The sequence below is a fragment of the Gracilinanus agilis genome, chromosome 1 (genome assembly GCF_016433145.1).
Source record: "Gracilinanus agilis isolate LMUSP501 chromosome 1, AgileGrace, whole genome shotgun sequence".
Taxonomy (NCBI): domain Eukaryota; kingdom Metazoa; phylum Chordata; class Mammalia; order Didelphimorphia; family Didelphidae; genus Gracilinanus; species Gracilinanus agilis.
In genome coordinates, this window is record NC_058130.1 from 282,424,360 (window position 1) to 282,451,412 (window position 27,053).

Sequence of the window (27,053 nt, forward strand, 5' to 3'; positions counted from 1 at the left end):
ACATACCTCTGTGATTAATAGGGTCCTTAGCTACATAGGCAACATAATCTGTTGTATCCTGGAAGGAAAAAAAGTACAATTTCAATAAAGGGTAGGATAGAGAAGGGAAGGGGGAGAGAAAAGAAAGAGGAAGGAAGAAATTTCCCTGCAAAGGGCATTTTTCTCCTTGAATCAATTAAATTAAATCAATTTAAGGGGGCAGCTGGCAAATTTTTCCCATCTCCCTTTTATGTGGCCCCTTTCACAAATGTTACTGTTGTTCAGAATGTGAATGAAGCACTCTTGTTTCCTAGACCTGAAAGTGCTTGATGGTTTCACTCAGTAGTAAGAGAGAACGTAATTCAAGGAAGGCCTCCCAGCAATGCTACAGAAAATTCCTAATGAATATGGAGGTATTAGGCAGGTGGAGCAGGCAGAAATATATTCTATCTCCCAGTGAAACAATTAAAATGTTCATTGGATAAGCTAAAAGTGTTTCCAGGACCCACCAAGGTGGTGAAGAGGGCATAAGAATCAATTAGAAAATTAAATATTGTAGCTTATACAACAAGCCTTGTTAACAGAGATTTTGCTTGAGTATTGTAGCCTTTCCTTGTCCAACAGTCTGCCTAATTCCTGAATCATAACATCAGGCATAACTTGGTAGCCTCCTCTTTCTGCATTACCCATTCTCTGGGATCTCCTGTTACTTGAAATTTCTACACCTAGAACATTCCAAACTAGATATTTTAAGTCTCATGGTATATGTTTACCTTTCTGCCTGAGACCTCAGAGGTGGTAAACTAATCAGATTCGTCTAAATAGATCCATTTCTCTTCATATAAAAACACTTGGGTTTCTCTGATCAAGTGGCAAAGTAGATAGAGCACAGGATCTAGAGTTCAAATGACCTGAGTTCAGATCCAGACTTAGACACTATGTGTCCCTAAGAAGTTACTCTGTCTCAGTTTCACTCTCTATAAAATGGAGATAATTATATCTCCATTATATATATATATATATATATATACATAATTATATATAATCATATATAATTATAAGTATAAATGGAGATTTTGAACCTTGGACTTCATCCCCCATAAGCCCTTAGTTTTCCCAAAATTCCCTTTAATCTCTCCTGTGCCTCCACGTTTGCATGGTTATGTTGTTGTTTTATAGTTGGCTGTAACTCCTCCCTCTCTCTCTCTTTGGTTCCTGGGAGCAAGTATCTTTTAATTAGTCTCTTTTGTTAGTTTATTATTAATAAAATATTTATAAATATACTATTTAGTATTTTGAATATTAATTTTAATCTCCACATTATGACTAAACACAACAGGATAGAATTTTCAAATATTTTTTTAAAATAGATTTTCAGTATAGTTAGTAAGTTTGCCCAAGAGCCAAGAGCTGGGGTTTCCCTTTCTCACCCTATGCTCCTGTGGTTCTTTCTTTGCTGGCCACTCAGCCAGCCTGCTTTTGCCCCATCTTGGCCACCACATACTGCACCCACCATCCCACCTGCTTTCTCTGCCACTCCCTTTTCATACCCATCTGCTGGAGCCAGCGTTCCTCACCGTTCCCCACCCAGCCTGCAGCCTGCCAATCCTAGCCAATCCAAACTGCTTTTTTCCAATGGACTGGTGAGAACTCCAATCCTTTTCCCCACTCCTCGTGGGTTTTTTAGTCTGCGCTAGCCATTTTCTTAAGCCAAAGTCTTAAGCTGACCCCGGCTGAGAGAGACTTGCAACTCAGGAATTTTTTTTTTCCACAAGAAGGGGACTCCTCCTGTCTTTTCTTTTGAGGGCATAGAAACCAAATCAGTAGATTTGAAGCAGATTTTGGAATTTTGTCTTTGGGCCTTCTCCTGACCAAGAGAAGCCAGTTCTCTCATATGTAAATACCCTATTGTTTTCCCTCTAAAAATTTTGCTTCTTTTATTTACTCTATAAACAAACGCCATTCAGCCTCTTCAAGAATAATGCTGTTTCAAAGCATGCTTGAAACTCTGAAACAAGTTTGAGTCAGTAAAGTTACAAAGTGCAGTTTGGATCTGCTCAACTCTTTTCCAGGGAGAGTTTGACTAATCTTAAAATTCAGGGAGAAATTCATCTCCTCACACCCCTTTGACTTTTTGGTTTACTCATACTCATTATGAGGGTTGAGCATACTATGTTCAGTGCAAAATTTGCCCTCACTGTGACAAAATTCAGAGTTCTGACAAATGAAATCTGAATGGTTGATTTATATGGAGAAGGGGAAATAACTTTAAAAAAAGAGATCTGAAAGCTTATTGCTTGCTAATTATTTTCAGTTTTCCCCCTCAAGATAGTAAACAAGCCTATAGGGATTGGTTAAAAGGATTTTTGACTACACTGCTTGTAACTGGTCATTTGCTTATATTATTGTATTTGCTGATTTCTTTGAGGTTTAAAATTTTTAAGTTGATCTGTATTAATCTCATTAATATCTATTCTGTTATATGATTTTGCTGAATCTGTACTGTTTCCCCATGATTCTACTGAACATTTTTTTAAGTTGTAATAAAGTAGACTGAATAAATGAAATAGGTTAGAGAATAAAGTAGAATGGAAGTAGATTAATCCCTTCCTGCATTATGTAGGAAACTGACCTAATCCCTCCAGGAGATCAAGGCAAATAGTGGGTCAGAATCCAAATTCCCCTATAGGCAACAAAGGGACATAGCTAACTTTGGATGAGTGTTTAAATACAAACAAATAGGTCAGGATGGAATTCAAGGTAAACATATAAGCTAACTAGGGATAAGTGTTTAGGTACAGGTGAAAAGTAAATATCCTCTGAATGATCTGAGTGCTATCTACTTATCACACTACCTGTGTTCGATGAGGCTTTTCTTGACAAATAAGAACCTGGATAGCCTTGTATCTTGTAAACCTATTTAAGTTGCCTTGTAATGTGAGTCTGCACAGATTCCATTAGAGAAGGCTGTCCAAGCTGCTGTCCCAGCTGGTAGATTTTTTTTTAATCAATAAATAATGGTTTCAATTATTGAATTTCTGGGTGTCTGGGCTTGTGTTCTGAAGTACCCCCACTTCATTTGGAGACCCCAGAGAGATCTCAAGGCCCAGGGCCAGGAGGTAAGGACTTTGGAGAGGGCTGCTGTGAAAGAGCATGTGTGTGTGTATGTGCTTGAGTGGGCTCACTGACACATAGCAAAATGGCTGGGGTTGTAAACCAAGTGCTACATGGGCAGCTTTTGCTAAGTCAGAGCCTGTTAAGGAATCTCAAAACCTAAACCCCTTCGGTGGTGTTTTATGAGAGTGGACTCAAGAGTATGCAGTTTCCACCTGCCACAAGGGATTAGATCAGAAATTCGAGGAAGTGAATGGTGCCCTCTCTGGAGCCCACCCCCTGGTTCCAGTGATTGAGATCTCAGACAAATTTTAAGCTGATTTTGGAACCATTTATTCTGTTCTGTTCTAGTAAATTAGTTCTGTTCTGCTCTAGGAGTCTGTTTTGCTCCAGGGCCTTGTTTTACCCTGGAGTGCTGTTTTTGTCCTAGAATCCTATTTTGCCCTGGAGTCCTATTTGACTCTGGAGTTCTTTTTGGTTCTGAAAAATCTGGATCCAGTGGAAGCTGTTGGGATGGCTGGATGCGGCTTTTTAATCCCACAGCCAGGTCACTAAAGAGACGTCTTTCAGTGACTTCTGGGGAAACTTTGGGTTCCTAGGTATATGAATGTGTGAGAGTGTGGCCTATAGATTTCTGTTGAGTCTGTATTGCTTTTGTGTGGCTAGCTGTAAGATTAAACAAAGGAAGAGGCAAAAAGAGTTTAAGATGTAGCTTTACAAAGGGGAATTTCTTTCATAGTGGCTGTTCTGTACTCCCTTCACCTACATTTCAAACCTCCCAAACTTTAGCACCTGAAAGGCTGTGCCTGCTCTGGCAGCAGGCTTAAAATCTGAATAGGAAGGGGGGAGGGGATTTAAAAGTTCTTTCCTTAAGGAACCCAGTCAGCCTTATGAACAGCTCACTTTCTAACCCCCATTGGGAACAGATAGCAGTTTTGTCTAGATGCTACAAGAGCATTTTGTTAGAAATCAAAGCCAAAAAGAGAGACAGGTTAGCTCTATCAGCATGTAGGGCACAGGTAAAGTTAGGGGGCAAGGAAATCAGCTCATCCAATCAGATGGCTGATGCAGTAGCTTAACTCAGCACAGCTTCCTCAGCTAAAGGGCGGTATGCTGAAACTGCTTTAATGAATTTTCTCACTGCAAAATCTTTTTAAGAATTGATACTAAAGCACTGATTTTTTCCTTTTAAAGCATGCTTGTCACAAAGCTTTATATTTTTGTTTATCATTTTCTTTGTCACAATCTCATCTCTATATATTCTTAAATTGGACATTACAAAAAAGAAAAAAAAGGGGGGAGGGAGGAGTTGGAAGATTGAACTTCCCACTGTCAAAAATCCTCACAGAGGACAAAAGCAAATGTCTGTTTAATGATTTTTCCTCTTTCTTCCTTTGGATGGGCCCCCAAAGGAGCGAAAAAGAGAAAAATTCAGAGCAGAAAAGGAAGATTTTTACTCCACAGTTAGAGGCAATTTTCACTTAAGATTTAATTTTAAGGGTTGATATATGCAACTTTGGAGGATTGCTAATGACTTTAATAAGGTATAATGTAATTTTATTTATTGTGGTAACTGTCAGTTAAATGTGAAATGTTAACCAGATTTAATTGAGCACAAAAACTCATGGTTAGAAGTTTATTTAATGGTTTCAGTGAATTTGAGAATTGTCTAAATGACCAGCCTGACACAGACAGGGAATGTTTATTCTATAAGGACCAAAATTGTACCAGCTACTTTGTAGATATAAAAGTCATTCAGAAAATGTTGTAATGTTGTTGTTGAGAACTTATTCTAGAATTTAAACTTGGGGTTTTTCGAATGATATGTTCTTTTTAATATATGTGCTGTCAGAACTAACAACAAGTAATCATATGACGCATAACAAGTTTTAAAGTGGTTAAGTGCAAATCAGGACTTGACTTATTTTTTTGTTAACTGCAGTGGTTCCCAACTTTTTTGGCCTACAACCTCCTTTCCAGAAAAAAATATTAGCCCCATGGAAATTAATTTTTTAAAATTTTAATAGCAATTAATAGGAAAGACAAATGCACCTGTGGCCATCACCGCTCCCTTGGATTCGCTGCAGCACCAACCAGGGAGTGGTAGCACCCACTTTGGGAATCACTGACCTAAACCAAGTCAAGCAGTGTTAGGATAAATTTCTCACAAACTATTAACCCCTTCCTTGCACACAGGAAGGAGAAAGAAGTACTTATAATTGTTTCACATTGATGCTTAGGGACTAAAATAGCAATACAATACATAAGTATGATCTTAAAAAGTTTAAAGATGAGTATATTTTTATTGTATACTTCAGAGGTTTTAAGGAGATGTTCAAGCAAGTAAAAGGTGATTTTAAAAAGCCATGGATATTTTGTAAAACAGGTTTTTTTTAGCAGTACAGTCTCAAGAAGACTGCTTTCCATCCTTATTTATCTTTCCATCATAAGAGGTTTAAAGAAAAAAATAGTTTGAGTGTTTAAACTGACCAAAAAATTTTTTTTGTTTAAAATTATTATAAATGGTTTTCATCTCAGTGTATTAAAGTTGACTAACTTTATTATTTACATTTGACTTCCTGGTCTTGAAAAGAGATAAGCAGCCTGCTTGTCAAAAGGCTTGCTTTAAAGTTTACAGTGCTAAAAAGGTTTCAAATCTTGTAATTGGAAATAGACCCTGTAATACTACATGATTTATGATATTCCTTTTAAGTATGACTTTTATGTGAATTGTTGCTAAAATATGTGCTTCAAGTATTGTTTGAATGTAAGCAAAAGCTCATTATAAACCTGACTATACCATAGATTTTGTACAATCCTCAGTGATTACCTCAGTTTATCAATTTGTACTATGAACTGAAACTTATAATTGATGAGCACTATGCTAAAGACACAGTGTCTCAATTCTTGGGAGTTATTGATTAGCAACTGAAGGGATACCAAATGGTATGTTTATTTTTATGATGGTAACAGAGAATCAGAGAAAGTAAAGAGGTATGTTGTGTTTGAATACAGAAGAGAGACTTGATCTAATGTCTTGAGTATGCAGATTTGTGATGGCTAAGATACCCAAATGTTAATGTTTAATATCAGTTTCTATCGTGCTAATTTTCTCTCTTTATATACAGTGTTCTTGTTTTTGCCCCAGAACTAGGTTCTTTACTTCTGCCTTAGGGACTGACTCTCCACCTTGTCACCTGTCTGCCAGTCCAGGGAAATAGTCTCTGGATACACATCCTTCAAGTTTCCAGCCTTCAAGACCCTGGCATTCACTTCAGACACACCCCTGAAGACCCGGTGCCCACAGCTCCTCCTCGTCCTCCTCTCAGGGATTCTACACCCCTTATCAGCTTGAAGAAGCTACAGAAGATTGAAACCATAGGCCCTCTTCCCTTAGATATTTGGAGGAGGGGGGAGATGGTATGGGACATTGTACCCTGGAGATGGCATAGGACATTGTACCCCCATAGAGAAAAAAGCTTTCAGGCAAACTATAGGCAGAAAAATCCCTTTGCTCCCACTATGTACCCTTACCTAACACCGAGTCAAAGGTTTGATTCAGTTACTAGTAGAGGGGGGACTTGAGGTGGGACAATGAAACCTCCTGAGAATGGGCTGGAGGGATCCTGCAGGCTCATATGGGGGTTGGTTGGTGGCACAAATTGGGAATTAATGTTGGTTAAAGTTCATTTATTTATATGCTTGTCTATTGGCAGGGCACCCTGATAAAACTTGTACTGCCCCACCTCTGAGCCTCTCCCCTTTGCCCTGTGCTCACAATCACCCACTTACTCTCCTCTGAGATCCGGCCTGGCCCCTCTGTCCTCAGCACAGGCCTCAAGAAAGCCAAAACCCCAGCAAAGAACCCAGTTGATGTAGGTTGGTGGAGGAGAAATTACTGCCCTCGCCTACTGGACCAAACAGAGACATCGTTACTGGACCCAAACTGACTACTCCTATCCTGGCAATCCCCACTCCTGGGCATCTGGATGTGGTCATAGAGAAAGCAATCCCTTCTCTGGCTTCACCTTCTTGAATGCCAGCAACCCCCAGACAACAATTGACTGTTGGCTCTGGTTGAACTCTCAACCTCCTTATTCTATTGGTATTGGGGCCCCAGGGATTATGAGATACCCAAACTCTCCAAATGCTCTGTATGTACCCTCAATCACAGATGATGAGGCCAAAACCCAATGTAAATGGGGACAATTCTTACCCTGGTGTACCTACATGGTAATGGCACTTATTTTTTTTTCTGGAATCTGAGGCAGATTTCAGTAATTTGTTTCCTGCTCCTCACTGTGTGAGCATTGTCACTGCACCTACCTCTGACCCTTATGAGATCTGGTACTGGAACGTCCTTCCTGGGACATGGTTTGCCTGTACCAGGGCATCACATCTCACTCTATCCCCTCATACCTTAAGAACAAAGGATGTTGTAGGTAACCCTGTAATTTGCATCCTGGTTCATATTATTCTCCAGGTTTGCTATTATTCAGGAGAGGGAGAAGGAGAACATTTTAAAGGAATGCAGAATGATGAACACCTGGCAGACCTTGTCCAACATCGTAGAGTGCCCATTCTCATCCCAATTTTGGGAGAGCTGGGCATAGGAGGAACTGCAGCCCTAAGCACTACTGCACTGGTTCAGGGAAACCAGAATTTCCAATCTCTCTCACTAGACTGATTTAGACCTTAGTGAATAAGAAACCTCTGTCAATTTCTTGGAAAAATCACTGTCCTTTCTGGCAGAAATGGTTCTCCAAAATAGGTGAGGACTGGACCTCCTTTTTCTCTAAGCAGGGTAGATTCTGAGTGGCATTGGGAGAATCCTGCTGTTTTTATGCCAATCATTCTGGGGTTGTACAGGAATCCTTAGCTCTGCTCCAAGGGAGCATATGAGAGAGGGAACAGACTAATGCTCGGCCCACCACCTGTTACTTAAGTCTTTTCTCTGACCCCTCTTATTAGTAAGGATAGGCCTTCTCATAGGACCTTGCCTGATCAACTGTCTCACATCCTAATATCTAGCAGCAACTTCAGGCTGCTAAACTTTTAGCCCTGTGGCCACATTACTCTCCTTATCTGATGAACAAGAAAAATGGGGAATGAAGTACAAGGGGCTTCCTATGCTGCATTTATTACAAAAATCTTCATAAAAGCCACTGCAGGTTCTATAGCTATAAGATTCCCACTCTCCCCCAAAGTAAACAGAAGAACAGTCTAGTCCCAGAGAACATTTGTATCTGGCTATATGTAAACTTTTTAAAAATGTCTTGTGTTGTAAAAGGGTCTGATGATGCTAAACTTCCCAGCATGCTATATGGCTAAGCCTTGCTGAGCAAGAAACTATTTTCCTTTCATGGGAGAATATCTGTGGCAGTGGGTGATTATATTATAAGAAGTCTGCACTGGAAACACAAGGAATAAGGAAGGCAATGAAAATCATAGAAAATAACAATAATACAAAAGTACCAATTAGAGACTCAAGACTAGAGAAGGGCAAGTAGTGATCCCAGGGGCATGTAGTAATCCCATTTTCCAAAAAAGGAAAAAGAACAGTGTCTGCAAAAAAATTAATAAATAAGCCAATTAGTTTGATTTCAAATTGGGGGAAATTCTAGAATGCATCACTAAAAACAATAGTTTATGTATATCTAAATAGAAAAAAAGGGATTACGAAGAGTAAATATGACTTTTTCCAGAACAAGTCATGCCAGATGAATCTCACTTTTTTGAAAGAGTTATTCTATACATAGAATTTGCCTAGATTCTAGCAAAGCGTTTGATAAAGTCTTTCTTGATCTTCTTATGGAGAAGTTAGAGATATGTTAACAAGTACTCTTTCATTTTCAGTTTTTGCATGCAGCTCATCATACTGAAGAACATAAAAAAAAAAGTCTCCCATCCATAGAATGAGTTCAGTAGTGAGTCTGCAGTGAAAGCTGCAGATTCACCATTTTCCAGACTTCTAAATGAAGAGGTATTTTGGCTTATCTGACTGCATAGGAATTATTTGTTACCACATTTGAAAATTAAGAGAGATTGGGGACCTAGACTTCCAATAAATTCTTTCACTAGTGACAAGCATAGCCAATAATAGATTTCCTAAGGAATAGAGGAGAGACAGAATGCAGAGGTGGGAGATGGGAGTGAAAAAATGGAAAAATCAAGTCCATATTTTTGTAACTGGCAAATGGTGGGGGTGGCATTCATATCTCCTTTCCTTTCACTACACAGTTAGATTGGAGATGCGGCTTTGTTATTCTTCTTTTTCCTCTTTTGGAATGAGTTATTAATGTAGTCTATGAAAGCCAGGAGAAGTAATGCAGGAGATGGGGAGTATTTAAAAATAGAATAGCTTCTCAAGATGAAGACATGGCTCTGCCAAAAAGTTCAAACATCTTCTCTGTTCTATAGATCTCCTATTATATAGTACAGCTTATAAATGAAAATAGTAGAAGCACTTTATCACTATAGTCACTTTAGAATCACTCACATAAATCTTTCAAAACTCTTAACTATTTTGTATTAAGTAAAAGACAATTCTTCTAGGACCTTTGACTCTTCAGCTCAAACCTTTGAATCAGATTCAAGAATATTGATAATTGAGTTTCCCTCCCCCTCCAAAAAAAAGAAAAAGAAAAAATTGTCAATAAGTATCTTATCAAAGAAATAAAGATGCTATGACATTTGGTTTTCTTTTTAGTGACAATAAAATACAACCTGTAAAAAGGAATTTATGTTCTCCATCATTCTCAGAAAGAACAAAAATAAAAAATAAGCTTACCGGATCACCCCCAGAGGCAAAAGAAATAGACTGCATGTGATGATTTGCTATAATCTGTTAGAAACAAGAAATGAAATGTTATTTTCAAATTCATTGAGAACCCATATATGATAGGGAAAAAAATCTGTTGTAAGGAAAAGATGAGTTTAGGTTTGCAGAACACAGTGGCATGAGACTAGCAGAAGAGAGAATTCTGAAATCTTGAAAAGGGGCGTTAAGCTGAAAAAAACCTCAGGGACTGTTAGGCTGCCTGTCTCTCTCTGAAGATTTCTGGAGAGGTTGGCTATTTTTCCGTGGTGGCTGATTCTACCCTTATTCCGTATCCTACCTGCTGCCTTGCTGTTGTCTGCTGGGTTTCCTTGTGATCCTGGAACATCTGACCATCTGACATTTAAGACCAGGTCTGGGATCCTTTTGGATCCAGGACCTCTACTGTCCTGGATATAATGTCTTCTATTAGTATTAGTGTGGTATTAGGGTGGGGCCAGATGATTAGGATAGAGTCAGTATCAGGATGTTAACTATGGTTTGGGAAGGCCAATAGAATGCAGTCCAGGCAAAGCCTGTTCTGAGACCAACACACACAGACCACTTAGTAACAGTGTTACTAACTTGTGTTTATTCTAAAGGGAAAGGATAAATGGGAATTAGGATAACCATAATACTAATGTCAACTAACTAAAATTTCCCAGATCTAATTTGTTCCCTCACAGGAAGTCTTCAAAGAGTGTGAACTACACTAACCCTCACCTCTCTGATCTAAAGAAATCCAATCCCTGCTCTACCTAAATCTGCAACCCTTAGGTGGTAATGGTCTATGGCAGTTTGGCAGGGCCCAGGGAGAGGTCCTAGATCCAAAAGGAATCCAGACCTGATCACAAGGAAACCCAGCAGACAACAGCAAGGCAGCAGGTAGGATGGGGAATAAGGGTAGAATCAGCCACTAAAGAAACGCAGCCACCCTCTCCAGAAATCTCCAGAGACAGACAGACAGCCTAACAGTCCCTGAGGTTTTTTTTTTCAGCTTAACCCCCCTTTCCAAGATTCCAGAATTCTTTCTTCTGCTAGTCTCATGCCACTGTGTTCTGCAAACCTAAACTCATCTTTTCCTTATAACAAGTCAAAATCTGTTTCATTTCCTAAGAAATTCTAAAAATCTAAAAAAATGAAAAAAAAGTTCCACTCCCAGAATGACAGACTCAAACTATATTACCATAATGCAATTCTTTACTAATATATATAGTACGATGAGCTCCAAAGTTATTCTAAGAGTTGGTCTACACATAGGATACCTAATTGTTCCCTTCTCAAATAATATTAGAGTGATTAGCACCTTGGGTAATCCTGTGGATTTGTACTCCTAATAATATAGTTCATGAACCCACATCAGTGTGCATTCTATCTTTATATTAGCAGTCTTCTAGCTGATACAATTAGCTTTTGGCAAGACATGTAGTAAGATGGCATAGTAAAAACAAAAGCTACAAAGCATTATACAAAGCATAAATATGAGATGCACATACACACACACATACTGTGTGTGTGTATGTGCGTGTGTGTGTGTGTGTGTGTGTGTGTGTGTGTGTGTGTGTGTGTATTACCTGGGAAGAGTGGACACAAATTTTGAGTTCAGTGTTAGTGAAACACACTTGTAAGGAGCATATACATGAGCCAAGTCAAATCACATTCCAGAAATATATGGCCTAGAAGTTCTTCCTCTTTTTGTTCAGTACTCTCTGTAGAACAATCATCAATTGCCAGTGCCAATACCACTCTTTTGAGTTCATAGCCAGCTCCCCTCTCTACCAGAGAAGGGCTCAACTATAGATTCTAGAAACAACTTTTTCTTCTGATAAACTGCCTTTTTGTACATGTCTTCCTGAGAGTAGATGTCTCTACTCCCTTAATTATAATCTCTAACTCTTTCAAATGGCTTGATGGGATGTCTCCCTCTGAACAAGCTTCTGGTAGACAGACAAGAGAAATCTCCTTCTCCTCTAACCCAAAGGGTCTCCTCCAAAATGACTCAAAAGCCTGTACCCCACCAAACTCACAAACTGACTACATTTTGATGGTAACCCAGGACTGTGCCCATCTTCTGCCAGGCAGTAGGACTACTCTTTCTCAGAGGATAAGGGTATAGACACATTTTAAAAATTAATGTAACACTTTATTAACACCTCATTACATTCTGGGCTTTCTGGGTTGGGAGTAGAGTGATCAAAGAACAGTTTTGAGTCCTGGTAAGAATGTTGGTACAGAATTCATTAAGCATTCTGTCAGTCAATGTCATACCTACTTCAAACATTAGTTTAAAGAAGTGAGGAAAGAGAAACATTAAAATCTAGTCATATGATCCATCCTGAAGACCTTCCATACCAGTCCTATAAATTTTTTCATATGGCAAATGGGGTGGGGATGAGGAAAATAGGGTAGAGAAATATGATGGGGATATAATGTTTACTATGGGAAATGGTTTGATGTATTAATTCAGGAGAATTAATCAGATTTTTGAAGGCTAAATATGAGTATAACTACAAAATTATGCTAAATAGCAAGGATTTTAAAATGTCAAAAATAGGGAATGTCCTTTAGATTAAATATATATTATGTATAAACTGACATGTTGCTAAAAGAAATATTTTTCCATTCTTTTTTTATTAATTCCCAAAATCATTGAGTTAATGTTTTCCATCTGGGCACATATTCCTGAAGTTCAGTGTGACAAGATTGAAACCAAGAAACTGAAGGATAATCACTGCTAACTATTATATACACATATCTTCTTTGCCACACATAGAAATTCATTTAATAAATGTTAGGGAAATCCCTCCTCCTGTCAACTAAAAAGTAATTTCACATTTTAAAATATAATCAATAAATGAAATGACATGTTCAACTAAATTGAAGAGGGTTTTATTATCTGGATTAAATCAATATACAAACATATTTGTCTACATACCCATTTTGCTAATTACATCTCATCTATTCATCTATTGCAAATAATTGAAGTCAACAATCAGAGCTTGAAACTAGCAAAGAGCCATCTCAAAGGTTTGAGCCATGAAATACAGAAGACTGCTGAAAAGGAGCAACTCATTTTTCTGAATATCAGTGCCTCAGAGAAAAGTTGTTATCTCCTCTCCTGGTGCAGGTTCCCATCACTATCATGACTTTTTTTTCCCCCAAAGTCTACTCACCACTACAAGAACTTTTCAAGTAAACTATCTGCATGCTTCCTGGCAGGGCCTGAGACTATTAGCCAATGGTGTCACATGCCGGTCACAGATAAATCCTAGGGTTTTTATCTCCTCCCCACAATCGCATTTTAACTAAATTTGACTCAGATGATAGAATTTTAAGTTTTGGTTCTCTGAGAATCACAGGTCCAAAAAAATGCTTATATACATTTTATTATCCTACCTATTGCTATTCATAGAGTATAATTTGACTAAAAAGTAGACTTCTATTATAATATCAGAAAAAATTTATACTAATTTGCAATAATATATGAAATTGGTATATATGCATATATGTGCATATTTATTCATATATACAAGAAGCTAAATGATGCAGTGGATAGAGTGCCAGGCTTTGAATCAAGAAGACTTCTGTAATGAGTTCAAATCTTGCCTGACACTTAGTAGCTGTATGACCCTGAGGAAGACACTTAACTATGGTTGTTTCAGTTTCCTTGTCTGTAAAATGAGCTGAAGAAGTTAAAACAAATCTCTCTAGTACCTTGGTCAAGAAAACTCCTACTGGGGTCCTGAAGAGTTGGGCATGACTAAAATGACAAAAACATACATGCACATATATGTATATAAATACATACATATTATATAAACCATTAAAACACATGCCTTAATAAACTAAAAAATTTAGTGGACTTTCAGTAGTAGAAATCAAAACTCACACACCTGTTTCAAATAAGGTGTCATCAAGTTTAGGCTAGTGGTAGATATATTCAAGGTTATGTTCATCCCTGCAAACTGTAGGTTGCTCTTTCCCAGAATGTTGGATAGGATTTTCCGTGGTAGTTGTAAAATCAAGCAACAATATTTTAGATTTTTGCCAGTTTATGAATACCTCAATGAAGGGTCTTCCTGCTGGCATCTATTCCACAGTATCTAGAAATATATTAAAGCTGAAGTCTATTCTTAACATGGACAAGATTTGACCATATCTGTAGGTTTAACCTTCATCCAAAAAATTAACAGAAATATGACATATCATAAGCAAATATATTAAATTCAACCGAAATGTGTAAATGATAAGAGAACCACTTATATATAAATAATCAAAGAAGAAAATGCAATTAAGAAGCTGTGATGGAACAAACCTTAACTACAGTGTCTACTTGAAATAAGAAAAGGTAAAAAAATGCATATATCTACTTCACAAGATGACTGTGAGAATCAAATGAATATATATATATATATAATACTTTCTAAAACTTAAAGTGCTACATAAATGTAAGCTGTTTAATATTATTCAATCTATAATTTCCATGCTGACTCAAAGGCATTTCTAGGACTTTAGGTTTTAAAATGGCACATATTTGGCTGAGCTTGACAGATCCTCTGCAGTTAAAATTTGTCTTCTTAGGAAAAGGCACAATGAAAAAATATAACAAAAAAATAAGAAATTAGAAAAGAATGGAAAAGGTTAATCTACTTCATGAACTAGGCTGGGAAAGAGAAGAACAAAAGAAGAAAGGAAATAGATTAAATTAGTAAATTTTTAAAAATTAGCAATTTAAATTAAACAAAAATGAAAGTAGGCAAATAGGAGTGTCGTTGCAAGTAGGGGAAATCCCACGGCAATAGATTTATCTCAAAGTAATGTCAGGAAAAATAATCACGTTAAGTGGCAACTTAAAAAAGGATTTTTGGAAAGCAATAAAAAACAGAGAGAGACAGAAGACTAGCGGTCTAAACTTTAAATACAAATGGATTAAACAATCTAAGAAAAGAAAAGAATGGCTGAAAAAATAACAAAATCCAAAAATATATTGTATATGAGATATATCTAAAATATTACAATACTTAGAAGAAAAAAATAAGAAGATAAAGGGAAATAAGATTTTGAAAACAAAAAAGATAAATTGAAATTTATTTAATATCTAGAGTATCTTTAAAAAATAATAATTGAAACCATACTATTAAGCAAAAACAAGAAATCATAATATCAGTAGAAATAATGTTATTATATTTAAATGTATTATTTGTAAATGAACCACAGACAACAGAACAATATTAAAACTAAACATATATATCAAATGTTATAACATATAAACTCAAAGTAAAATTAACACAATTCCAAATAAGGTAACTTTAATATTTTCCCTCAGAAATAGATAATTCAAAAGAAAAATAAGCAAAGAAGAAAATAAGGAATTGGGAAAAATATTTCTTAATTTAAAACAGCATCTTGCCTTTTGAATGAGAATATTAAGGACTATAAATATACATATACATATACATATATCTCTTTCAAAGCACCACAAAAATAGATTATATGCTAGGACATGGAGAAATGAAAAAGAAATATAAAAATGAAAAAATTAAACAAATCCTTTCTAATATATAACACAATAAAAGTAATAAGGTAAATAAATAAGGCAAAAAATAAAAATAAAGGTCTAAAATGAAGTAATAAAGATAGCCTAAAAATGGCTGAGTCAAATCATATGAATTATATGAACAAATCATAAAACAATTAATAGCTAGTAAAAAGAAAATTGTAAACGAAAAATGAAAACATAGAGAAAATTCTCAGTTTTTGGAGAATAACTACATATATATGAACACATATTTTTAAAAATAAAAAGAGTAACTGTATATTCAATTTTAACATTATAAGTCAACAAATAAACAAATCTAAACTATGCACACAAAAAATGTTAGAGAAAAAAGTCAAGGAGTTAAAAAACAAAAATTCTATAATCAATAAAAAGATGATTCTTTATAAAAACTAACAAAATAAATGTTTAACTCTTCAGGTTTTAAAATAGAAAGAAAAATCAAATTACCAAAGTAAAATAATCAAAAAAATGAAATCACTACAGAGGATATAGTTTTAATTACAAGAATGAAAATAACTTGAAAGCAAAACTAAGACTACCAGAAAAATAGAATTATCTATAGAAATACAAAAACTGCAAAATTAACATAACATGAGTACTTAATCCAGTTTAAGAAAGAACTACTAGGAGAAGGGAAGAGAAACTTTGAGTCAAATAGATTTACAACTAAATTTTATAAACTCAAAAAAATTAACATTTATATGTCAAAATTATTTAAATAAAATCCTAGAAAAAAGACTAATGTGCTATTAAAAATATATTCATTATGATTGCTTTGGATTTAAACCAGTTAGGCACAAAATGGTTCAATGGTAGTGAAAAGATTAACTTAATTAACCATAATAAAATGTCTATGGCAAACTATATCATTTTTAATATATCAAAATCAAAAGTCTAAAACCATTATTTTCCATGGATAAACACTAGAAGCTTTATCAACAAGAGAAAATGTCTCCTTTCCAAAAAAGCTATTAAGTGCTAAAAATGTCAACAAGAAAAGAGTAAGCAATCAAAGGCATAATCTTATAGTCAAAGGGGAAATAAAGCTATCCTTTTGGGGGCTGATATGGTGATTTGCTACAAAACCCAAATAATCAGCAAGGAAACAAAAAAAAATAATCACTTCAGTATTTGTTTAAAAAATAGATACACAAAATGTCAGTTATTGTTGTTTTTTATATAGCAATAAAAAAAAACAGGAAAAGAAAAATCCTAAACAGAATAACCAAAAATATATAAAAACATCTATAGGGATCAATCTACTAAGACACACACAAGTTTTATATGGTTACAATTTCAATATTTTTTTAAACAAAATGGCAAGAAACTAGTGAGAGTCAATATTCATTTGTTGATCTATATCAATATTATTAAAATTATGATCCTATCTCAATTAGATTAAAAAAAAAAAACTCATCTTCCATCTTGGAATCAATGCTATGTATTGGTTGCAAGTCAGAAGAGTGGTAAGGTTAAATGACTTGCCCAGAGTCAGACAGTCAGGAAGTATCTGAGCCCAGATTTGAACCCAGTACCTCCCATCTCTGGTCTGAATCTTAATCCACTGAGCCACCTAAGTGCCTCTAAATTTTTAGATTTAATGCTGCATATTTCCAGCAATCAAATGGATATTTTATGATGATATATGATATATTTTATGGTGATAGTAAAATTCATTTAGAGGAACAAATAGTAGAGAATCTCTAGGAAAATAATAATGTAAGATTGAAGAAACTATAGTGCTATTTTTAAGATGCTTTAAATCACTACTGATTAGGGAAATTCAAACCAAAATCACTCTAAGGATCATCTCACACCTATCAAATCAACTAAATGACAAAGGTGCAAAAAGACAAATATTGGAGAGGATGTGAAAGAGCGGAAACACTAACATACTATTAGCAGAGCTGTGAACTGATCCAACCATTTTGGAAAGCAATTCGTATTATGCCCAGAATTTTAAAACTGTGTATACCTTTATACCCATTTCCCAAAAAGATCAGGAGAAAAGGGAAAAGATTCTTTATATTTCAAAATGTTTATAGCAGCTTTCTTTTTGTGAGCAAAGAACTAGAAATCAAAGGGATATCCATCAGTGCGGGAATGGCTATGACTATGATGGAATACTACTGTGCCAAAAGAAACAATGAGCAGATTTTTTTAAAAACTCAGAAAGAACAAATGAGATAATAAAGAGTAAATGAATAGAACCAAGAATATTCTATTCCACTACAGATTTAATATTAGAAGAATAACTTGTGAATGTTTAGAAATTAATTATATTAATAATAAAAAAGAAACAATAATGTTCTCAAATCTCAGATTCTGCTACAAAGTCATAATAATTAAAATTACTAAAATCTAGAAACAAATAAGTCAGCGGAAAATTCTAAATAAGGGAATCACAAATAATTGAATTCAGTAACCAATTTGTTCAATAAAACAGCATAAATGAGGGATAGGGGTGAAATAACTTCCTATTTGACAAAGAACTGTTGGGAAAACTACAAAGCAGATTGGCAAAAAATTTAGTGTGGACTAAAATCTTATACTACATACAATATACAATAAGCTTAAAATATATTAAGGTTCACATAATAAAAAATTCATGAGTTCTAGAGAGAGAATTCTTAATGAGCCAAGAAGAAGAAATAATAAAACTGTTTTGATTACATAAAATTGAAAAACTTTTTGCATAGACAAAATCAATGTAAGTAAGATAAATAAGACAAATATTTGAATCAAATATTACTGGAGGGAACAAACAAATTGTTAATGAATATAAATAAATAGCTCTCAAAAAAGAATTATAAATGCTTAATAATCAAATAAAGTTCTGCTCCAAATCTCAAATAATAAGAGAAATGAAAATCAAAACAACTGGACCCAAGACAAATTATCTTTCCTTTTGTATAATGCATTAGATATATAAAACATCTTTGCCTTGGTAGTGATCATTCTATATGCCTTAAATACTTACTTGCTTCCTCCTTACTTCAATCTGAGAATCCCTCTCTTCTGAGACAGTTCAAGCACCATCTTCCAAATGAAGTCTTTCCTGATCCCCTTAATTGTCAGTGTCCTCCTTCCTAAACTACCTTGCATAAATATTTTATGCTTATTTGTATTTATTATATTTACTCAAGTTGTGCCTCACACATTAGGATGTAAGCTCATCATGAATATGGATTGTTTAATTCTTTGTATGCGTCTCCAGTGCCTAGAATAGTGCCTGGTACATAGCAGGTGCTCAATAAATAGTTGTTTGTTGAATGAATGATTGCTAGATTGAAGGGACTTTAGGCTACAAGTCAGACAAGGTTATTTTGAAGAACTATGAGGGAACTCTAGGTGATCTTCCAACTTCAAGGTTCAGTTGATGATTATCCAGAAAGTGATAACTACAACTACAGAAATTAAACTATAATAAGATTGTATATTTTCCTATTTTATGACTTTGAATTTTGAGATCTATTTATCATCTCCAGATATTCTGATAAGGATAGATTAGTTGATAAGAAAGTAACAGAACAGGGAAGATCTTTTAGCTCATGCTTCCAGCTCTGTCTCTTGCAGCATGGGGTTTATTATATGCTTCAAGACTCATTTCACACAAAAGAACCCCCCTGAAACTAAGCATTTGCGTAGAAACACAAATTATGTCATATCAAGGCACAATAAAGTTATAGTTTTACAAATAATTTTCCCAAGAAGATAATGCTGGATGAGAAAAAGTCTCAAGGTTAAAAATGGACCTCACTTTATCTAAAAGTTATTTTGCTTGAGTTTGCCTCTTCGTGACCTTGGGATGCCTGGAGCAGTTAAAGTGATATACCCACAGCTGCACCTTTATTCTACTGAGTGAAAAAAAGGCTGTTAACTCATTAAGTGCTGGTTTACTAAGAACTTAAAGTTTTCCTAGAGGCTATAATGTTTTTCAAAAAGAAAAGGTGTGGATCAAAAAAGGGGTCAAAAGAGGAATCCTAATGGCTCCCAACATTTGAAGTTGGGGTTGGGAAGGAATAAAAAATAACCATTAGCTACTAGTGGCCTGTGGAAGTTTTTGTTAGCTTTGCTGAAGTTAACTGAGATGAAGGTTCAGATATTGATAGGAAGAAGTATTATTTGAATGTATTAATATATTTAGTCTTTTTCAGAATCTCTTAAAATTCAATTCCATGCAAGAAATATGTGCTATAATGCCTCCATGCTTTCTTTTTTTGTTGAGGCATTATTAGAAAAGATAATAATCCTAATAGAAAAATAAACTTTGGGTCTCTTGTCTAATGAGATAGAGGAACAGATATTTTCTCCAAACCTCACATCTAATACCTCTTTAAATTTGAAATTATGCATAATATATAAAGCAAATATAAAAGATATGAAGAACCCAAATAAGGAAAAACACCTCAAAATTAACTACAGACAAGGCTAATCCATAACCCTTAACACTTTCACTCAACCCCCTCCCCCATTTACCAAGCAGACAGGGCTGCAAAAACTGACTTCCAAACTTGCAACAGAACTCAGCTCTACCTTTCCCTAGTCCCTGTGTCACCAAAAAGAAATAAGGCAGAAAATTGCTCCAGCTGGGACATCTTATAAATGAATTCTTTGCTATAGCAAAGCTCAGCCAGAAAAGTGAGAAACAGAGAGGACTGAGGCTTGATGCATGTGTGGCTCCTTCAAATCCACTAAGCCTGAGGGGCTGCAATCATCTTTCAAAAAGGACTATGTCCCCTCTCAGAGTTATTTAGAGCAGAGACTGGGGCCCCAAGGGACACTGTAATCAAAGGAGGTATTAAAAAAAAAAAAAAAAAAAAAAACAAGCAATCCCAGGGGGAAAAAAAGCAAAAAAGGACCAATTACCTAAGGGGGACTAAAACTCAGTTAAAAACTTTGAGCACAGGCAAATAACCCAACAAGATAACCATTAATAACAAAAGAAAAGACCTTCAGATTAGCTAAAAGAGTACAATTCTCTGTGAATAAATATTTTAAGACAAAGGAAAATGAATCAACAGCTGATGAGACTAAGGAATCTATGGATTCCCAGAAGAATATAGAACCACAACAGGATGTTGCTGAATTGTTTAAAAGAGAAATAAGAATTGTGAAAGCAGAATTTATTACATACACAGAAGAAATACAGTTATCCTTTCTACACAGCAACTTTTCTCATTACAGTTTCACTATATCATAGGTCGGCATGAGAAATTAAATGGGAATTTTTGGAGAGTTTTGCAGAAGCCATAAATGGCATGTTTGCATCTGGGATAGGGTTAAGGTTAGGATTAGGGTTAGGGTTAGAAACGAATTTAGGGTTAGAAACAAATTTAGAATTAGAAAAGAATTTAGGGTTAGAAATGAATTTAGGGTTAGAAGCAAATTTAGGGTTAGGTTTAGAAACGAAACGAATTTAGGGTTAGGTTTAGAAATGAATTTAGAAACGAATTTAGAATTTAGGGTTAGGGTTAGGGTTAACCTGCAGATGACACACAAAAACGTTTAGAAACTCAGAAAAACAGTAAGACTGTAAACACCCCTTAGAAGAAAAAAAGAAGAAAATCAGATCAACTCTAATAATATCTGAAAGAGGAACAGAATTTTTAGAGCTGGAAGGGACTATAAAATACACTGAATCAAATCCATAAGTAAACAAAACCTAAAAAGAAAATACCTAACAAACCTCCACTGAGGGAGAAGTCATTCCCTCCTGAAATCCTATATCCCTTATAATATGTATGTATACATATACATACATATATATACACACACATACATATACATATATAATGCACATATATGTGCATAAATTTATATATATAAATATTTTTTTCTGTTCAGCAGAATAGAGCCACTCCTCCATGGAAATTGTCATTGAGATGGGGAAAAACATGCACGCACCAAAACATCTCAGATCCTTCATGGTTTGGGAGATTTCAAAAGAAGATCTTCAAAGAAGACAAATGGCCAAGAGAGGGAGGAGAAAGGAGCACTGTCCCTGTAGTCCATTTTGTCTGACTCCATATTGGATAGGATTCTCTTATTTACAAGGATACATGAGCTGGGAGCAGAATGATGATTAGCAAATATTTCTGCCTAATTATTATAAGCAGAGGACAAAAACGGAGAAGAAATATTAAAGTGAGACAAGGTATGATATGGACAGACTTGTACCATCTAGAGGAAAAGAGACTCTGAGAAAGTCAAAATATCAGGCATACAGTTGGTAAGAAGTCTGGATTCTATACCATAGTCCCTTCCCTTCCTCTGTTTTCCTTGTAATACTGCCGGGAGAAAATACTGTTCCTTTTAGCTGCTCAATCATTTCATTTTCTGTTTCCTCTCCAACATTTGTAGGGAGGGAGGTATAGATGCGGAAAGGAAGAAAAGAATTCAGTTGCAGTCACAGCAGCCTGCAATGGGAAACCTTATTCATTTTCAACCCTGATGTTTATACTTAAGTGTTTGAAATAGCTATTAAAGTATATAGCCATTTATAATGATTCTTATTTAAGTGTGTGGTCAGATATTAAAAAAGGAAAATCTAGCCTTAAGAGAAAAAATATTTTCCCCAGTTCAAGCCTGGATGAAAGTGATAAGATTTTAAAGCAAGTTTCTGTAATTTTAATAATACAGTGATCCCTCACTTATTGCAGGAGTTACATTACAGAGACTTCCACAATAGGTGAAAATCCACAAAGTAGCAGCATTATATTTATTTTATTATTTATATATATAAGTTTTAAGGCTTTATAAACCCTTCCACTTTCCTATAAACCTTTCCCACAATCTTATTAACCTTTCCAACACTCTTATAAACACTGAGCCAATCAGTACCCAGGATACAGAACACAGAACAGCATTCTCATTATGTACAGCATAGTATTCATCTGCAAAATCCCATGATATAGCAAATACTCCATGTTACCGATTTTTTTTAACCCATGATACAGTGAAGCTGCAATAAGTGAACCACAATATAGTGAGGGACAACTGTTTTCCCAAGCATACTGTACAGTAGAAATGTCAAACCTGAGACTCATGAGCCTGAGAAAGTCCTGTGTATAGCCAGAAAGAGATTAAAATGTAATTAGGAAATGTTTAACAATGGATCCCATATTGACTTAGAAAACCACATATTAATATTACCTATGTTGGATTGCATTTTAAGTCATTTTTGTTAACCAATTCTCCATTACATTTTTGTCTGGTTGCTAGGCTAGCTTGCTTAAGGATGGTGAGTTTAAAACCTCAGCCTAGACTTTAAGCCTGGAAAGAGAATAAACAAGGAAATAGTAAAATACAGAGATACAGAGTTTTAGTGCAGTTATATCCAAATGCCCCCTTTGATTCATAGACAAAGACACTGAGAACTTCCTAAAGTCTTCTTAATGCCTTTTCTGTCATTTGACAACCTTTCAACACTTACACACTGTTTCCTTGATGCTGATGGAAAAATTGCTACTAACTAGTGGTAGGCAGGCCTCTTCTCTAGATTCTCCTCTCTTACATAGAAAATAAAACACTGTTCACAGTTCGAATATCAGGTGACAAATCCCCCCACCAAAGTCAGTTTAAATTTAATTCTCATAGAGTTGAAGGACTGGCATAATCCATATAACATAGAATTTGTGGTTCAGTCATTTTCTACTTTATCACTATCCACGATTGTTACCATTCACTTAAAAAGTTCAAATAGGCACAGTAACCACAGATTACTTTGCCTTTTTTTAAAGTAATATACCACAATAGTAATACATCAATCAACAAAAGCATATTTATCTTGTAACAAAAGCCCTTGTGAAGAACATGACTCTGGAAATCCCAGATACACAATTACACTGATTGAGGAAAAAATTCACATTATACTTACCAGCCTCTAGTACCCTAACCTCACCAGAAAATATCTAAATGAAAATTTTTAAAAGATATTCACAGTAGTTAGTATCATGTTTCTACCTGTGTTGAGAGTGGACAAAAAGAAACATTCTGCTGAAAAGATGATGTTTTAATTTCTTCATGTAGGCATTTTTGTTTTTTATTTTACTATAAAAGAAAAGACTAGATTTCTTAAAGAGCCTCAAACGTATTTGTTGAGAATTTTCAACTGCTCTTACTTCTCAACTGAAATTTTATTTAATGTTCATTCAAGAAGAATTATTGATGATTTAACTAAATATCACATCTGGTTATGTACAATTGAGAAATTCTGCATGGTTCAAATATTTCTAAAACATAGCATTATACAATCACTATTTGAAGTTAATGTCATTTTGAAAACAAAAATTAAAATATGCTTTGATTCCAACTTTTGCCAAATATTAATTTGACAGACCCTTTTTATTCATCTTCTGTAATATACTACAAATATAGAATGGATGAGAAGGGCTTTCACTACTCTCCCTTCTCTCCATTCCTCAACTACCATACCCTCTCAGTTCTGGAGGGTGAAAATGTTGATTAGAGATCACAGACGATATCTCCTCATATGGCTGCAACTGAGACATTTGGGATGGATATTTATGGATTGTAATGAGAGCAACATTAAAAGCATTTACACAACTGTGTGTGTTCTTTCAGGGAATGGGAGTATAAAGTAATAAAGAAGGTGTTTGAAAAGGACAATTTCTTGTGTGAATTTTCTGAAACATTCTCAAACTGATATACAGAAAGGGCAAGGGGTGTAGTACTTGGGAATTCATGGGAGTTCATATTCAGGAATGTAAACTACACTAAATTCTCTTTCTGATTATGAGATGCTGAATGATATAAAATCCCTCATAGAAAAAGTAAGGCAAACAGTGGGATAGGATACTACTTTGGAAGTGAGAGCCTCTTCCAGCAATCTAGAATCAATACAGGAAAAGGCTTGACCCAGAAAACAATCAAACAGTACAGTACAAGATGATACAGTCTAGACAACTATAGTTCTTTTCAGAGAAATGTATGTACTTATCTGTTAAGGTTCCTGTCTAGAATATGTCATGTGAGAAAAAATTTTCTAAGGCAATAGCATGTAAACTAGTTAGAAATATAATCCAAAATATATACCTTAGAAGTTTTAAATCCAAGAGGAATACAGAATTTAAAAGAGGAATAAATAAATATAAGGACAATGAGCCAAAGAATAAAAGTATTTGAATAATATCTGAACCAGATTATGGTTATTGTTTCTTTGAAACCTGAGTTATCTAAATTGTGTAACAAATCAGTGTAGTGAATCACTTGATTAAATTATGTAGCTAAATAGAGCAAAGAATAATCATCCCTGACTTGATTAGTCAAAATGTAATTAACTATTGTACTAAACTGAATTGCACCTCATGGATGGACAGAAAGCACAATTTCCAGTCCAGTTATTCCATGATGAGTATTTCTTGCCAAGCTTTTCATTCTCTGTCTAATCAAAGAAAAATAATTATGAAATATCAATCAAATGATTTTGTAATTCAGTAAAAGTTAATGTATAACTTAATCCATTATGTCTAAGAAAAGATATATATTGATAATGAAAATCCATGCCAACCAGTATGTAATCTTAAGAAAAGAGATACAAAATAATAAACACAGCCAGGGGCAGATCAGAACAGCCTCTGGGATACTTGATTGAAATTCTGGCTGTTCTCATTCGTATTATTTGTCATCAACGCCACCCCACCCCCTCAAGCCCCTGGACCAGCAGAGAACAGGTTCTCTTTGCACTTATGCAATGTTGTGTTAATTGTATTTTTTCAAAATTTTCTATTTATGCATTATAATAGTAATAGACATTTTCTGGATTCATTTATAAGAGTAGTATTTTATGGTTTTAATGTTTTGTGTGAAATTTTTGTATTTTGATATTTTTTGCTTATTTTGCCTTTGCATATGTTTGATTTGTACTTTGAACTTTGTAACTGTTCATTGTATAATTACCCTTTTTTCCTTTCCTTGATTAAATCCTTAGAGTAAGGTAGTATTAGATAGGATAAGATAGATGAGTGTAGGAGGTTTGTTATTTTGGGTAAGAATTTTAATTTATATGAGATATAAGTTTGTTGGTACACAAATACCAAAATACTGTTTACAATGGTATTTTGGCTTTGTGCAAAGGGGAGAACTGTTATAGGGAAAATGAGGAAAAGCAGGAAATACTGCCAAAGCAGAGACAGGGAAGATTCCAGAACCCTGGAGAGTATTCGCGTGAGCTTCTCCTGTGAACACAGTTGATCTCTCTGGAAGTGGTTGAGAATGAGTCTGAACTCCTCAGATGGACTGAGTGGGTTTGACCATTTCTCCCTTTCCTTTGAAATAGGTAACTGCCTTCACAGTATAACACAAGGGTAACACACACAACCAGGGCACACCCACACACCCACAAGTGACAGGCTATACAGGATAACTGAGAACCTACACAAGGGATGTGGGAGTTGAGTAAAACCACATTGCTTGGTGAAACAGTTGGCAGTTTACTGGTCACCAGCCTAGCCAGGGAAACTCAGGTTTTGGAAGATATCTAACAGTGGGCTTTTTTCTTGGGGTAGAGGAAGGTACAGGAAGTAAAGTAAAACTGTTTATTAAGAGTTTAAGGGTTAGGTATAGAGGAAATGGACAAAACAAAAATACTTATCTAATGGGTAAGTTCAAGGAATAAGAGGCGGGACAAAACTACACTAGTTCTAAGTTCAGGCTGACAGGTTCAGCCATAAGGTTAGGAGGGAATGTGAGTCTCACTGTAGGGGTCCACTTCTGTTCCAGCAATGTTCACAGCCACCAGGAGTCACAGCAAGTAAATGCAAAAAAGGGGTTAAGTCAAGGAGCTGAACTGGTTTGATATGTCTACTAATCAAACCAGATTCTCTGCTCAACTTGATCTTTCCCAGAGTAGATGATTTTACAGAAGACAGTTATTTTTCTGGGCTCTTCACCTCCAGCAGCTAAGGAAAGCCTTAACTGCCATCCGTTGCATCCAGAGAGAGTCTCTCAGAAAAAAATAATCTCTTTCCCTCCACCATTCCATGCTTGGAACACTCCAGCACTTGCCTGTCAGCCATCCAGTTAACTTATATCTATTGCTAAACTTTCCCTAATTCTCTTATAACACCTTGTGGCTGTATATCTGGTTCAACTATGTTCCTGTTTGTGTATCCAGTTACTCCTGATCTACAGAGACTCTTACAAAGATGCTGAAGCCAGCTGTCAGTGATATCCTCTCCATTTTGAGCCCTTGATCCTACTTACCCTCAAACCTTTCCTACTCTAGTTACCATTGGGGGGGGGGAAGTATTAACTATTTCCAACAAAAATTCTATTTACTATCCTTTATGTCTTGTTGAATGTACATTATGTTAAAAAGGACCTAGAAGAAACCTACTAAATCCTCAATGGAAGATTCAAGGAAGGACATGGATAAGGACTATACAGTCTCAAAAAAGCATTGAGAGGTTGTAATCTGTTACATGGATATAAATATTGGAAATTTATAATCACATATTTGTTGTCTTTCCATTAATCTTACTTATATATACATAGCCCTGATTTATAAATATACATAGCCTTGATTTATAAATTGAAAAAAAAATTAAACTTTAAAGGTCA

The 27,053-nt window shown here is 35.2% G+C and overlaps 1 protein-coding gene across 1 annotated transcript in view; it reads right to left on the reverse strand.

Moving 5' to 3' along the window:
• Positions 1-27,053, reverse strand: part of SHC3 (SHC adaptor protein 3) — a 225,722-nt gene that overhangs the window by 126,102 nt on the left and 72,567 nt on the right. Inside the window, 5 exon segments of the mRNA XM_044657594.1 lie at positions 7-58; positions 9,884-9,937; positions 13,804-13,925; positions 19,247-19,282; positions 23,808-23,827. Coding sequence (XP_044513529.1) covers positions 7-58; positions 9,884-9,937; positions 13,804-13,925; positions 19,247-19,282; positions 23,808-23,827 — 284 coding nt within the window.